This window comes from Salvelinus alpinus, chromosome 11 (assembly GCF_045679555.1).
Source record: "Salvelinus alpinus chromosome 11, SLU_Salpinus.1, whole genome shotgun sequence".
In the NCBI taxonomy this organism is placed as follows: Eukaryota; Metazoa; Chordata; class Actinopteri; order Salmoniformes; family Salmonidae; genus Salvelinus; species Salvelinus alpinus.
In genome coordinates this window covers 56,598,726-56,613,934 of record NC_092096.1, presented here as the reverse complement: position 1 = coordinate 56,613,934, position 15,209 = coordinate 56,598,726, and the positions used below count along the sequence as shown (strand labels likewise).

Below are 15,209 nucleotides of genomic sequence, written 5' to 3'. Positions count from 1 at the left end.
TTAAGGGGCAGTCACTCTTTAATCGTTAGCCGTAATTAAATATGTTTCAATGTATTTATTTATTTTACATGAAGTTGGGTTGTAGGTAATAATATATGTTGATTGTGTAAGAACCGACGCTGGAGTAGAGAAGCAGGTACGGAGAGTGAACATTTAATTTTGCACAGACATGGAACAGGACAGGAACAGCATCAGAACCGGGTAACACAACGACAAAGGACAATTAATGCTGAAGTGCGGAACAGACAGATATAGGGGAGGTACTAACACAGGTGATTGAGTCCAGGTGAGTCCAATGAAGCTCTGATGCGCGTGACGAGGGAAGCAGGTGTGCGTAATGACGGTGGCAGAAGTGCGTAATGCTGGGCAACCTGGAGCCCTCGAGCGCCAGGGAGGGAGAGCGGGCTCTGGACCCGCTGACTGGGGCGTTCAAGCCAGACGAACCGGCAGAGGCGTGGGAGCCTGGCAAACCGGCTGAGGCGTCGGAGCCTGACGATTCAGGTGAGGCGTGAAGCCTGATGATCCCTGTGGGACGTGGGAGCCTGGAGAGCCGGCTGAGACGTGGGAGCCTGATGATCCGGCTGAGGCGTAAAAACCTGACGATCCGGTTGAGGCCTGACGTGGGATGGGCACCTGCCGAGCCAACCGGGGCAAGGAAATCTCTTGAGCCAGCTAGGGCGTAGAAGCTCGACAAGCAAGCTGAGGCAACCCCGTTCCATCGGCGGCGCCCCCCCGGACCCGACGTCACCACCAACCGAAAAGCCAGCACTCCCCGATGCTTCGCATTCTGTAAGAATCAACGCTGGGGTAGAGAAGAAGGTACGGAGAGTGAACATTTAATTTTGCACAGACAGGGAACAGCGTCAGAACTGGTTAATACAAAGACAAACGACAATTAATGCTGAAGCGGGGAACAGAGCGGGGGAACAGATATACAGATATAGGGGAGGTACTAACACAGATGATTGAGTCCAGGTGAGTCCAACGAATCGCTGATGTGCGTGACGAGGGAAGCAGGTGTGCGTAATGATGGTGGCAGAAGTGCGTAATGCTTGGCAGGCTGGCGAGCGCCAGGGAGGTAGAGTGGGAGCAGACATGACAGATTGTGGGGGAAAACACAAAATAAACTGAATTCTCCTAACTGGTAGTTATCCCATTCCCCCGAAAGCATCACATGACATGATTTATTTTATAAAAAACAGTGCTTTTTATTTCTGTTATACTGTGGAAAAATAATTACATACCATTTTTAAAAAATATTGAAGATAATGAAATTAAAAAATGAAAATTTGATCACTTTCTGTTGTACATCTTTTGAACAGTTTTTTTTTCCTGCTACGTAGAACAGTACAATAAGATAAACATTGTATTTCTAAATTCAAAGACACAATAATACAGGATACAGTCCTACCAGAGGTATAAAAGTATTGGAACAGGATCGTGAAGAGAAATGATATGGACATATTACTGAAACACACTCGCACACATGAACACATACAGACATGCACACACACATACTGTACACACTGACATGCATACAATAGTCACGTTCACACGCAGGTAGAGTACTGTATGTATATGCATTACATACATACACACACACACACAGCCATTCACACATCTATACAAACACTGTACAAATAGATGTGCATACACACACTCTCTCTTTCACGCACAAACATTCACACTCCGCTATCCTTATATCAATACTGTAGACAAACCTTCATTGAACCTCTCCATACACATTCTCCTCTGGCCCTCATGGCTGATTGTGTGTGAGGAGGAATGAATGATGAAAGCATTACCGCATGTTCCCTAAGGCCACTCTTATACACACCATCTCACTAGCCTGGTCCCAGGTGCTGTTTGTTCGCAAGCGTGACAATGACCGTAGGAGTGGGCAAGACAGCACAACCAGATCTGCGATCAGGCTACCACGTCACCTCTCTCTATTTCAGCAGGGGGCACCAAGCTAAGGTTTATAGCCTGGATCCAAGCTGAATCCGCTATGTTTCACCATATAAAATATGTAGTTCATATAAATGGTGAAACGTAAAAAATTCTGTTTGAATGCCAGGCTAGCAGGCTTATAGTGTAGTTCCATATGCCCGGACTGCCTCAAGGCCTGAACACAACACCTTCCCATAGAAGGACTTCCTCCGTGGTATCTACTGCATTTAAATGCTTGTAACCCCAGATTTACATCAAATAAAGAGCAAACATGGACACTTGGTAAAAAGGTTCTTGTATACCCTCCCCTTCCTGAATCTTGCCAGTCATCATGGCTGACAAAAACAGGTACTCAAATACTTCTTCATGTTTCTCTTTGTTGAGGTGAATATCACCCAAACAAAGACTAAACACTCTCAAGTTTGAACATCTTGGTCCACAGACACTTCCTTCACAGAAATATGACCAAAATAATTCTGTAAAATGTTAAAAAATAGAATAGAAAGCTCTAGTTTGTTGGTGTGCAAATAAAAACAGACTCATATAATACAGATATATGTAGATGATGGATTTCTAAGCAATGAATACTGTTTGTAATGCAGTGCAAAACGTACGATGACCCCACTAACCAGCACCAATGGCGCCAATGAAGTGGAGCAATGTGGGATATATGTGCTCTAAAATCACTGTATAAAACAACAACCAGCTAAAACAAAATGGCGGCCAGTCATGACCCTCCACTGGTTGAGGTTTCTCCCGCCCAACGAACGAGTACCATATTTGACGGTCAATTTCTCCATGATATGCCTTACTGTAATATTTGGCAATCGAATATGGAATAAATTGCCTGTAACGCTCACTCTCGTCATTCATTACAATCTAAATTCATAGCACATATGCTATTTATTTCGATAATTAACATCTAAAGATCTTTTGTTCTCTCTAGTCCCGTCTTCTCTGGTCTTGATTGGACTTTCGCTTTCTGCTCTTTCAGAGCGAAGATTTGAACACTGGGAGTGTGGGAATTCTATAGATTACCAGGAATTCACTCGTTATCCACTGATCTGGACTCTCTCTCACACCCTCCCTGTCTCGTGGGGAAATTCTAACTCCTCTGTGTGTGTGTCTGTGTGTGTGTGTGTATATCTGCGTGTGTATGCTCACATGTGTACAGTATATGTGCGTATGTTTGAGAATGTGAATGCGTGTGTGTGCGGCCTCTGTGTGCGTCTGAGTGACAGTGTGTATGAGAATGCACCCTCACCGTCTATGTGACCATGTCAGCTATCCATCTCACACATGTGTCTGCATCCTCTGTGTGTGTCCTCTGTGGCCGTAGTCAGAGTGCTGCGAGGTATAGGAGAAGCGGGTGGAGCTTCCATACTTCCCCAGTCCAGTCTCTGACCCTGATGGAGTCGCCCCCGGCCCCACCCCCACACCAGGCCCCACCCCTGGCACAGGCCCCACCCCCGACCCCACCCCGTACATCTCATAGGAAGGCCCGGTTTCCAATGGAGCCAGACTGGGCGGGGCAAAGCCCATGCGGTAGGGGGTATAGGGGTGAGAGGGATAGCCGTAGTTGTCGTAGGCCAGCTGAGGGGAGTCCAACAGGCTGCAGTCCCCAGTGAAGTCGCTGGTCTGCGGCGGGGGGTTGGGAGGGGGCTGCTGGCTCTGCCCAGCCCGGGTGAAGGTGTTGAACTGGGCGTAGCTGTTGTGGGAGAGTCTGGAAGGGGGCCGGGGGTCGTAGCAACTGGGGCGACCGGGGGTGGAGAGGGGCCCTGGGCCTGGAGGGCCTCCTCCGCTGGCCGTGGCCCCTGATCCTCCAGCACTGCTGCTGACAGAGGCAGCTCCCCCTGGGGTGTTGGAGGGCCGGTAGTCAGAGTAGTGCATGGAGCGGGAGGCGGGGCGACCCTCATCAAGGGTGGAGGCTCGCACGTTGTAGTAGCCGTTGGTGGGGTCCTGGAGAGAGCAAGATTAGAAAACATATTGTCACTAAGGTGTGTGTGTGTGTGTTTGTGTGTGTACATGTGTGTGTGTGTATGTACAGTGCCTTCAGATAGTATTCCTATCCCTTAACTTATTCCACATTTTGTTGTGTTACAGTCTGAATTCAAAATGGATTAAATATAGTTTTTGTCACCCATCTACACACAATACCCCATAATGACAAAGTGAAAACATGTTTTTAGAAATGTTTGCAAATTTATTGAAAACTAAATACAGAAATATCTAATTTACATAATTATTCACACCCCTTTGCTAGGATACTCCAAATTGAGCTTAGGTGCATCCAATTTCCTTTGATCATCATTGAGATGTCACTACAACTTGAATGGAGTCCACCTGTTGCCAATTCAATTGTTTGGATCTGATTTTTAAAGAAACACACCTGCCTATATAAGATACCACAGTTGCATGTCAGAGCAGAAACTATACTGTCTGTAAATCTTCGCAATAGAACTATGATGAGGCATATATCTGGGGAAGGGTATAAAACAATTTCATTTATTTGTAATTTTTGTAACTTTTTTTGAACCCCTTTTTCTCCCCAATTTCGTGGTATCCAATTGACATTAACAGTCTTGCGTCTTAGCTGCAACTCCCACAAGGACTCGTGAGAGAAGAAGGTCGAGAGCCATGCGTCCTCCGAGACACGACCAAACCAAGCCGCACTGCTTCTTGACACAATGCCCACTTAACCTGGAAGCCAACCACATCAATGTGTCGGAGGAAAGACCGTACACCTGTCGACCTTGTCAGCGTGCATGCGCCCGGCCCGCCACAGGAGTCGCTAGAGCGGGATTGGACAAGGACATCCCTGCCGGCCAAACCGTTCCCTAACTCGGACGACGCTGGGCCAATTGTGCGCTGCCCCATGGGTCTCCCGGTCACGGCCGGCTGCGACAGAGCCTGGAGTCGAACCAGGATCTCTAGTGGTACAGCTAGCAACTGCGATGAAGTGCCTTAGACCTCTGCGCCACTCAGGAGGCCCTATAAAACAATTTCTAGAGTGTTTAAAGTTTCCAAGAGCATGTCATCTCCATCATTAGGAAAAATTGAAAACATATAGAAGTATGGAGGTGACCAAGAATCCAATGACCACTCTGACAGAACTACAGAGTTCCTTGGATGAAATGGGAGAACCTGCCAGAAGGACAACAGTCTCTACAGCATTTCACCAATCTGGGCTTTATGGGAGAGTGGCCAGACGGAAGCCACTCCTGAAAAAAAAGCACATGACAGCACGCTTGGAGCAAAAAAGGCACGTGAGACTCTTGAGAGCATAAGGCATGAGATTCTGTGGTCTGATGAGACAAAAATGTAACTCTTTGACCTGAATGCAAAGCGCTATGTCTGGAGAAAACAGCTCATCACCCTTCTTACACCATCCCTACTGTGAAGCATGGTGGTGGCAGCATCATGCTATGGGGAGGCTTTTCAGCAGCAGGGACTGAGAGACTGGTAAGGATAGAGGGAACAATGAAGCCAAATACTGGCAAATCCTTAATGAGAACCTGCTTCAGAGTGCAAACGACCTTAGACTGGGATGAAGATTTATGTTCCAACAATAACCCCAAGCATATAGCCAAAGCAACGCTTGAATGGCTTCAGAACAAGAATTTAAAAGTCATTGAGTGGCCCAGCCTAAGCCCAGACTTCAATCCTATTGAAAATCTGTGGGAAAACTTGAAGATTGCTGTTCACTGCTGCTCCCCATCTAACTTAACAGAGCTTGATAAAAATCTGCACAGAAGAATGGGAGATATCCCCAAATCCAGATGTGCAAAGCTGATACAGACCTACCCAAGATGACTCAAAGCTGTAATCGCCGCCAAATGTGTTTCTACAAAGTACTCACTCAGGGATGTTGTATTTCATTTTCAAGAAACTTTCAAAAATGTTTTTAAAAAACGAACTTTTTTTTATTGAATCCATTTTGAATTCAGGCTGTAACACAACAAAATGTGGATTACGTCAAGGTGTATGAATACTTTCTGAAGGCACTGTGTGTAAAATAATCTCACCTTCAGGTCGTACTCCTGGCGAGTGTCTAGCGTATCGCTACGCAGGTCCTGCTTGAGTTCTATATCGTCTTTAAAGGGCTGAGAGGAGGGAGAAAAGGACACAGAAGAGGGCAGAATCTAAACCATCAAACAATGAAAAAACAACAAAGGAGGGGAGGAATCCAACATAAGTGGGGGACCGAATAATAAAAAAAAAAGAAGAGGGAAGGAAGAGAAAGTGACAGATCGTATTTTAAGTTGAAAAGGGTCATCTTTAAGTGTTAAAAATTCTGAATATTGTGATTGAAAAGATAGAACAGCAAAAGTTGTTATGACAGAAATGTTTTTTTGTTGCATTTCTGTTAAGTGGTTAGTTGTAAGGTAATAGCTTCAGAGTTTAGGCGTCGTTGGAATTATTGAAAAAAACTTTAGTGATCGCCTGATGGGAAACTTGGGTAACATAAACCAAAGGAAGCAAAGTTCAAGGCAACCTGCTGTAGCGTTGTGATGGCGACTCACCGAGTACATGGCCTTGACCATGCGTGATGCCGTGGAAACGCTGCCGGAGTCCTCCTCCAGACTGTGGGTCTCCTTGTTTATTGTCTCTACCTTGATGTCTGGCTTACCCAGCGTGACCCCACGACGACCTGGAAGCACAACACGACAGCACAGCACACAGTTGAATACTGCTGGATATACGTATGTCAGGGTATAGAGATGTATGTACAGTATGTGTATAAATGAGTATGTATATGTGCATTTTAATGTATCCATAAATGCAAAACAGCACAGCACACAGTTGAATACTGCTGGATATATGTCAGGGTATATTGATTTAGATACAGTATGTGTATGTTTATGTACTTTATATGTTTAAGTATATGTATGCAAGTGTAAACATGTGAATAATATATTGCATTCTGAGGAAGTTCAGGTGTATACTGTATGATGTTTTCAATGCATTGGTATCTGAAATATGTGTTTGCTACTGTATTTTACAGGTTTTGTATGTTTGCTACTGTATTTTACAGGTGTATGCTTTTGCTACTGTATTTTTACAGATGTTTGTGTTTGCTACTGTATTTTACAGGTGTTGTATGTGTTTGCTACTGTATTTTACAGGTGTTGTATGTGCTTTCTACTGTATTTTACAGATGTTGTATGTGTTTGCTACTGTATTTTACAGGTGTTGTATGTGTTTGCTACTGTATTTTACAGGTGTTGTATGTGTTTGCTACTGTATTTTACAGGTGTATGTGTTTGCTACTGTATTTTACAGGTGTTGTATGTGTTTGCTACTGTATTTTACAGGTGTTGTATGTGTTTGCTACTGTATTTTACAGGTGTTGTATGTGTTTGCTACTGTATTTTACAGGTGTTGTATGTGTTTGCTACTGTATTTTACAGGTGTTGTATGTGTTTGCTACTGTATTTTACAGGTGTTGTATGTGTTTGCTACTGTATTTTACAGGTGTTGTATGTGTTTGCTACTGTATTTTACAGGTGTATGCTTTTGCTACTGTATTTTACAGATGTTTGTGTTTGCTACTGTATTTTACAGGTGTTGTATGTGTTTGCTACTGTATTTTACAGGTGTTGTATGTGTTTGCTACTGTATTTTACAGGTGTTGTATGTGTTTGCTACTGTATTTTACAGGTGTTGTATGTGTTTGCTACTGTATTTTACAGGTGTTGTATGTGTTTGCTACTGTATTTTACAGGTGTTGTATGTGTTTGCTACTGTATTTTACAGGTGTTGTATGTGTTTGCTACTGTATTTTACAGGTGTTGTATGTGTTTGCTACTGTATTTTACAGGTGTTGTATGTGTTTGCTACTGTATTTTACAGGTGTTGTATGTGTTTGCTACTGTATTTTACAGGTGTTGTATGTGTTTGCTACTGTATTTTACAGGTGTTGTATGTGTTTGCTACTGTATTTTACAGGTGTTGTATGTGCTTTCTACTGTATTTTACAGATGTATGTGATTGCTACTGTATTTTACAGGTGTATACGTTTGATATTTCCTAGATGAAGTTATCACTTACTGCCTTTGCGCTGTCGGTAGAAGATGAGCACCAGGACTAGTAAACACAGGAATAGCAGGATGGTGCAGCCAACAGTCCCTCCTGCTATTATACCCACTGGTACCTCCTCTGAGAGGGGGAACAGAGAGAGAGAGAGGGAAGAGAGATAGAGGAGGAGAGAGACCGCGAGAGAGAGAGAGAGAGAGGGAAAAGAGACAGAGAGAGGGAGATTGAGAGGGAGGAGAGAGATAGAGGGAGAGAGACAGAGAGAAACAGAGAGAGAAATAGAGAAATAGAGAGAGAGAGAAATAGAGAGAGAGAGAAGAAGGATAGAGGGAGAGAGGTCAATGCAATAGGGTTCAGTTAGCTGTTTATACAATATGTCGATTCAGCTAAAACATTATAATAGAGCAGGCATGAATATATGCTGGTTATTGTTGTTGTTTTTGAGGAGGGATGTCTGGTCGCATCAAGTTACGAGTATGAATATAATGCTGCCGAATATAACGGTGTTGTTGTTGTTCGTCTCTGGGCATACCGGTCTCTTCCAGGGTGATGATCATGGTCCCGGGTCCGAAGGAGTTCCAGGCGGTACAGTTGTAGGTGGACAAGAAGTCAGCCTCCATGACGTTGTTGATGGTGAGGGTGGAGAGGACAGCCCCTCCCTCAGACAGAGGCTTACTCTGCTCCACCGTGTACCTCTCCAACAGAGTCCCCTTCTCCTTCTCCCATACGTTCTCCTTCCATGCCCACACCTGAAACACAGGCAGGCAAGCAGGCGCACATTAACACACACACATATATACTATACTGCATGTGCTCTGACACACACATGCATTATGTACAAACACATATAAGCATAGATGTGCATATGCACATATGGAGGAATATACACACAGGGGTGGACTTAGTGATTTGGAGGCCCCAGATAGAGGCCCCCCCGAGTCTATTAAACAAAATCATGGCTACTGAACGAAGAGCTGTTCGGAGCCGGCTCTTTTAGGTGAACTGAAAGACTTGAAATACCCTTCAATAGTAAAGGTCTTTGCATCACCATGTAGAACAGGGGTGGGCAATAATTTTGTCTTGAGGGCCACATCGGGTTTTCAGAATTAAACGGAGATCCGTACAGATTTTTTCCCCGAACGATTTGTTCATCAAAAGCAATTAGCAGGCCAGAAAAAAGGGCAGTTTTTTAAATAAATATAGGCCATAGGTCCATTATAATTTCTACATACTTTATATCTGGTTTTAGTTAGTTAAGGTTGCACTGATGTGGCAATTCTGGGCCAATATCTATATCTGACATTGTCTTCGGGAAAATACCAATACATTTAGTTATTGTATGGCCTTTTTAACCAATCTTGCACAGATACAAACTGCAATCAAGTTTCCATGTTCATGAAGCTAATAAGAAAATATGTCAAATTACTTAAACATGGGAAAGGTGTAACAATTTTAATTGGCATCACAAAGTGAGTGAAATGGATCAGAAAGATATTGGAAAGTTCCTCAAGTAATAAATTGTGTGTAGAAAAAACACATGCATTGTTTTCAATTGAGGTTTTGTCACAGTCCCTTCTAACATGGCCTGCGCAGCTTGTGAGTGTCGTACAGGGAAACAGAACGAGTCTAAGCTTTCAGGAATGGGGTCATAATAGCTTATAGACCTAACAGTTCAAAAGCTAGAGCAAAATTCAGAGGAAGAAAAAAGAATCCGCCCCGTTAGTCACAAACAGAGATGGTCACAGCCTCTAAATAGCGCACATCGGATGAGGACCTCAAGTCAAAGAAGAAGAAGGCAAGATAACAGAGATATTATGTATTATTAAACAAAACGATGGCAAGTTATGCCACTGTGTACACATTTGTACAGTATACACAAAGACACACACACACACTAAAGTAAACAAACAAGCACATACATTCCAAAACATTCACACACACTTACAACGCCCACATTATGAGATTCACACACTACCAGCAGCAACTGTTCCAAGCAGCTATATCGCTCTATTCCTGGACTTTAGAGTTACATGTAGTGGTTTTAGAGTTGGTAAGAATCCTACACACTTCCTCAACTTCCAAGCCACTAAAAGCTATTATTCCCACTGAAGTATGAGCGACTATTTGAAATTGCATAAGGCCACATGTTCCCGTAATCTACCATTCATTCTGAAAAACGAGAAACTCTGGCAGAGGAATTTGCAGGGACAACTGTTCCTGCCGTTCCTGTCCTTCATATTTTATAACTATTTTTCTGTCCCTGCATTAGAAACGCACCCCGGTGCGTCAGAGAGAATTAAACTCACAAGGTTTAGAAAGGAGAGGAGGACGAGACCAACTACACACTGACTGCATCCAAAATGGCATCCTATTCCCTATACAGTGCACTACTTTTGACCAGGGCCCATATGGTACACTATGTAGGGACTAGGGTACCATTTCAGACACAGACACTGTCACTGTCTGTGTCTTCACAAGTGGAGTGAAGGCGATAGAAGTGTCCCCAACTAGAAACATTGGGTTTGTTTACATGGTGGATCTCAGGACAATTCTGAAAGATTTTGATGGCCGTCACAAGACATAAAAGCTGCTAGAGTGTTGACTATGTCAGTCTCATGATGACGATAATGTATAGGTGGTAATGTGGTCATGTAGAAGCTTGCAGTAGAGTTTGTACAGTATCCACTGTCCACTTACAATCTTGTCCGGTGGAGGTGTGCTGGCGATGTAGCACTTGACCTCTCCTCTCTCCCCCCTCACTGCATACTGAACAGGCTCACTGGAGATGATGGGGGGACCTGGATAGAAAGAGAGAGAAAGAAAGAGAGAGAAAGTGTGAGGAAGTGGATATTCCATATTATAAACTGGGTGGTTCGAGCCCCTGAATGCTGATTGGTTGTCAGCTGTGGTATATCAGACCACAGGTATGACAAAACACTTATTTTTACTGGTCTAATTACATTGGTAACCAGTTAATAATGGCAAAAAGGCACCTCGGGGGTTTGTGGTATATGGCCAAATATACCACGGCTAAGGGCTGTGTCCAGGCGCTCCGTGTTGCGTTGTGCATAAGAACAGCCCTTAGCCGTGGTATATTGGCCATATACCACACCCCTCTCTGGCCTTATTGCTTAATAGTACTTATTATCTAGACTCTTAGAAAAAAAGTTTATATCTAGAACCTAAAAGGGTTCTTTGAACCCTTTGACGAAACCTTTTGGGTTCCATGTGGAACCCTTTTTTCTGAAAGGGTTCTGTTGTGTGTGACCTTTGGTGTTACGTACCGTTGACAGTGAGAGTGACCTCTGTCTCTCCCACTCCGATCCTGGGGACGATGGCCTTACACACGTACTGCCCAGCGTCCGCCTGGCTCACTGACTTCAGGAACAGCTGGTTGTTATTACTAAGAACCTGTAAGGGATGGAGAGAGAGAGGGAATCAGGGACAAGCAGAGAGAAAGAGATTAACAAAAGAAAAGGGGAGTGCGATGATGTGGCCTGACATCATTCTACTTTCCTTCAGGGGCAAAATATAATAAAAGAGGAAGACTTGAGAAAGAAGAAATGAGAGATAAAAACGCAGGTTGGCATTTATTGGGATGACTCACGTACTGGAGGCAGCTCTGCAGAGTGGTTACTAGCTGGCACAGCCACAAAGTCAAACCTAACCCTAACCTTAACTACACTGCTAACCTTAATACCGAACCCTAATCTTGTGTTGCCATACCTACAAAATCACATTGTTGTCACACCCCCCTTGGAGGTCTGAATTTTGTATTGCAAACACTTTTTGATTGGATGTTACTTTTCAAGAATCTTCCCCCCCACACGCCCATAGAAGGGGTGCTGTGTGTTATGTGCGTCACTGTGTTCCGTCCGTGTAGTGGTTGTTGTTGCCCATGCTAGCTTTAAGTGCTAGTTTTCAAGTTATCAAGTGCGGCTGACAGTGTGTGAATTATATTTATTGAAATTGGACTATGCTGGTAAAGTTAAACGTCACTCACAGCACGTTCTAAACCGCTCTGGTGACAGATTTTTCGTTGTTTCCATTCATCCACATGGCTGCTGGCTGCGCTTTACTACCACTGAAAATATAATTATTTTGTTTTTGTAAGGACCCCCAGAAACGGAGGCAGTGCCAGGACCTATTCAAGTATGCAAATAAAAAAATGTAAATGTAAAAGAAAAACAACATAATATTAGCTAGCTAGCTACACTAGGCCAACTCAACTGAGCTGCTTGCTAGCTTACGTTACACACTGTTAGGTTTAGTGAATGCAATGTCATCAGCTAGCTAACTTCCTATAATTAGCAATCTTGATGTAATTATTCTAAATTAAAAATCCAAATGCATTTGTAGATAACAGCCACGGAAGAGGGTGAAATTGCAGCACCAGCTGTCATTAAAGGGAGAGTGTAGACTACTGGATAGTGCAGGTAACTTTATGAGAGGACATTGTGAAAAGATTCTCCCCGGTTCCAGTCCCCAGAGGGTTAAACTTTGAGGACAGGGAGATAATAGCAACATAATATTTAGTGCTGTCAAATTTGAGTATCATGAATCCTGTTTCTTTGTGATGTTTTCTATCCTCGTGAAGCTTTGAAAGCCTGTTTGTAGATGAAGAGAAAGATCCCAATGAAACTCCTAAGAGACTAAGGGTATATCCTACATGCCGTGGATTATACAGTGCCTTCGGATAGTATTCAGACCCCTTGACTTGTTCAACATTTTGTTACAGCCTTATTGTAAAATTGATGAAATTGTTTGTTTTTTTACCTCATCAATCTACCCTGTAATGACAAAGGAAAAACAGGTTGGGATTTTTGCTAATATATATATATATATATTTTTAAACAAAATGAAATATCACATTTACATAAGTATTCAGACCCTTAACTCAGCACTTTGTTGAAGCACCTTTGGCAGCGATTACAGCATCGAGTCATCTTGGGTATGATACTACAAGCTTGGCACACCTGTATTTTGGAGAGTTTCTTCTATTCTTCTCTGCAGATCTCCAGAGATGTTCGATCGGATTCAAGTTAGGGCTTTGACTGGGCCACTCAAGGACATTCAGAGACTTGTCCCGAAGCCACTCCTGCGATATCTTGGCTGTGTGCTTAGGGTCGTTGTCCTGTTGGAAGGTGAACCTTCACCCCAGTCTGAGGTCCTGAGCACTCTGGAGCAGGTTTTCATCAAGGATCTCTTTGTACTTTGCTCCATTCATCTTTGCCATCGATCCTGACTAGTCTCCCAGTCCTTGCTGCTGAAAAACATCCCCACAGCATGATGCTGCCACCACCATGCTTCACCGTAGGGATGGTGCCAGGTTTCCTCCAGACGTGACGCTTGGCATTCAGGCCAAAGAGTTCAACCTAGGTTTCATCACACCAGAGAATCTTGTTTCTCATGGTCTGGTGTCCTTCAGGTGCCTTTTGGCAAACTCCAAGCAGGCTGTCATGTGCATTTTACTAAGGAGTGGCTTCTATCTGGCCACTCTACCATAAAGGCCTGATTGGTGGAGTGCTGCAGAGATGGTTGTCCTTCTGGAAGGTTCTCCCATCTCCACAGAGGAACTCTAGAGCTGTGTCAGATTGACCATTGATTCATGTTTGGCTGTGCGGCCAGCTCTAGGAATAGTCTTGGTGGTTTCAAACTTCTTCCATTGAAGAATGATGGAGGCCACTGTGTTCTTGGGGACCTTCAATGCCGTAGACATTTTTTGGTACCCTTTCTCAGATCTGTGACTCGACACAATCCTGTCTCGGAGCTCTACGGACAATTCCTTCGACCTCATGGCTTGGTCTTTGCTCTGACGTGCACTGTCAACTGTGGGGCATTATATAGATGGGTGTGTGCCTTTCCAAATCATGTCCAATCAATTGAATTTACCACAGGTGGACTCCAATCAAGTTGTTCAAACATCTCAAGGATGATCAATGGAAACAGGATGCACCTGAGTTCAATTTCAATCTCACAGCAAAGGGTCTGAATAATTATGTAAATAAGCTATTTCTGTTCATGAATTTTTTATACATTTGCAAAAATTTCTAAAAACCTGTTTTCGCTTTGTCATTATGAGGTATTGTGTGTAGATTCCTGAGTAAAAAAAAATATATATTTTACAATAAGGCTGTAATGTAACAACATGTGGAAAAAGTCAAAGTCTGAATACTTTCCAAAGGCACTGTATGTGTAGGCCTACCTATGTTGGAAAATGTTGTATTCAAAAATACAGTTAAACATCACACACAATGTATAAACCTATTACAATTGGAGCAGGCCAACCCTGCTGGAGGTCTGCTGGGTGAGCAGGGTTCTGTTACAGCCCAGCAATAACCCACCTGATTCTGGGCTGGAATAGAAGTCTGCTCACCCAGTAGATCAAGGATCAGTGGAGCAAGGTATCTATAGGTGGAATGGTGTTTTTGTGTTCACCTGAAATCATGCTTTAGTAATTATAAAATACTTGTTACTACTCAATTATCTATTGTTGTTTAGACTAAGATGCCTAATCTTTACATATGAGTTATCTTATTTGTACATGTTGAAGTGTTGATTCTTTGAAGTGAAGTGTTTAAACTTGTTTTAATTGTTAAACAACATTTTCTAAATTAACTAGTGTCAATGTTAAGTTGCCCTTTCCTGCAGTCAATTAACAAAAGTGCCCTCTTTGTCATCATGGGTGGAATGATATTAATATTTGTAATAATTTCACAATTAATCAAATGAAATAAAAGTCTTTAAAAAACGGAAATCAGTTTTGTTATATTTCAGTCTTCTGTGATGTACAGTATATCAAGTGGAATATTGGGATGCAAACTCAAAATGTAATAGATTTCAACTCTATATCTGACATGATACAGGTGTCTCCTTTTTTAAAAGCCCATAGCCATGTGTGTGAGGTGTATACTTTTGTTTCAACGTAGATTTGTTTAAGACTACCAAGAATCACGCTGTGTGACCCTGATTTAGCCCACTGCAATCAAAGGTTAATCATATTATCAAAATCCTGCAATACAGAGGGGTTCTGTCTCTAATGTGTCTCTGTTTCTGTGTTGCCTACTCAAATGAACATTTCCTTTTTGTCTAGTTGAAAGAGCTCCAATCTGTTTTATTTGATTGTCTATCTCTCGGTATATCAGCTATGTGAATCCATTTGGCAGCTTATCACATGGCAGGCATCGCCAGTGCAGCCATAGACCTACAGTATGATGGCATTT

General features: G+C 43.0%; 1 protein-coding gene across 2 annotated transcripts in view; it reads right to left on the bottom strand.

Annotated features, from left to right (window-relative positions):
- Window positions 1–1,183: 1,183 nt before the first annotated feature.
- The window catches only part of LOC139534508 (kin of IRRE-like protein 1), a 39,479-nt gene continuing 25,453 nt past the window's right edge, over window positions 1,184–15,209 (bottom strand). Inside the window, exons 9-15 of one of the 2 annotated variants that reach the window (XM_071333693.1) lie at window positions 11,271–11,397; window positions 10,684–10,784; window positions 8,519–8,735; window positions 8,002–8,109; window positions 6,474–6,601; window positions 5,976–6,092; window positions 1,184–3,909 (exon numbers count right to left, since the gene is read on the bottom strand). In XM_071333693.1, the coding sequence (XP_071189794.1) occupies window positions 3,244–3,909; window positions 5,976–6,092; window positions 6,474–6,601; window positions 8,002–8,109; window positions 8,519–8,735; window positions 10,684–10,784; window positions 11,271–11,397 (1,464 nt within the window). In that variant the 3' untranslated portion in view covers window positions 1,184–3,243. The remainder of the gene's footprint in view (window positions 3,910–5,975; window positions 6,093–6,473; window positions 6,602–8,001; window positions 8,110–8,518; window positions 8,736–10,683; window positions 10,785–11,270; window positions 11,398–15,209) is intronic. The other variant, XM_071333694.1, reaches the window with a different exon arrangement.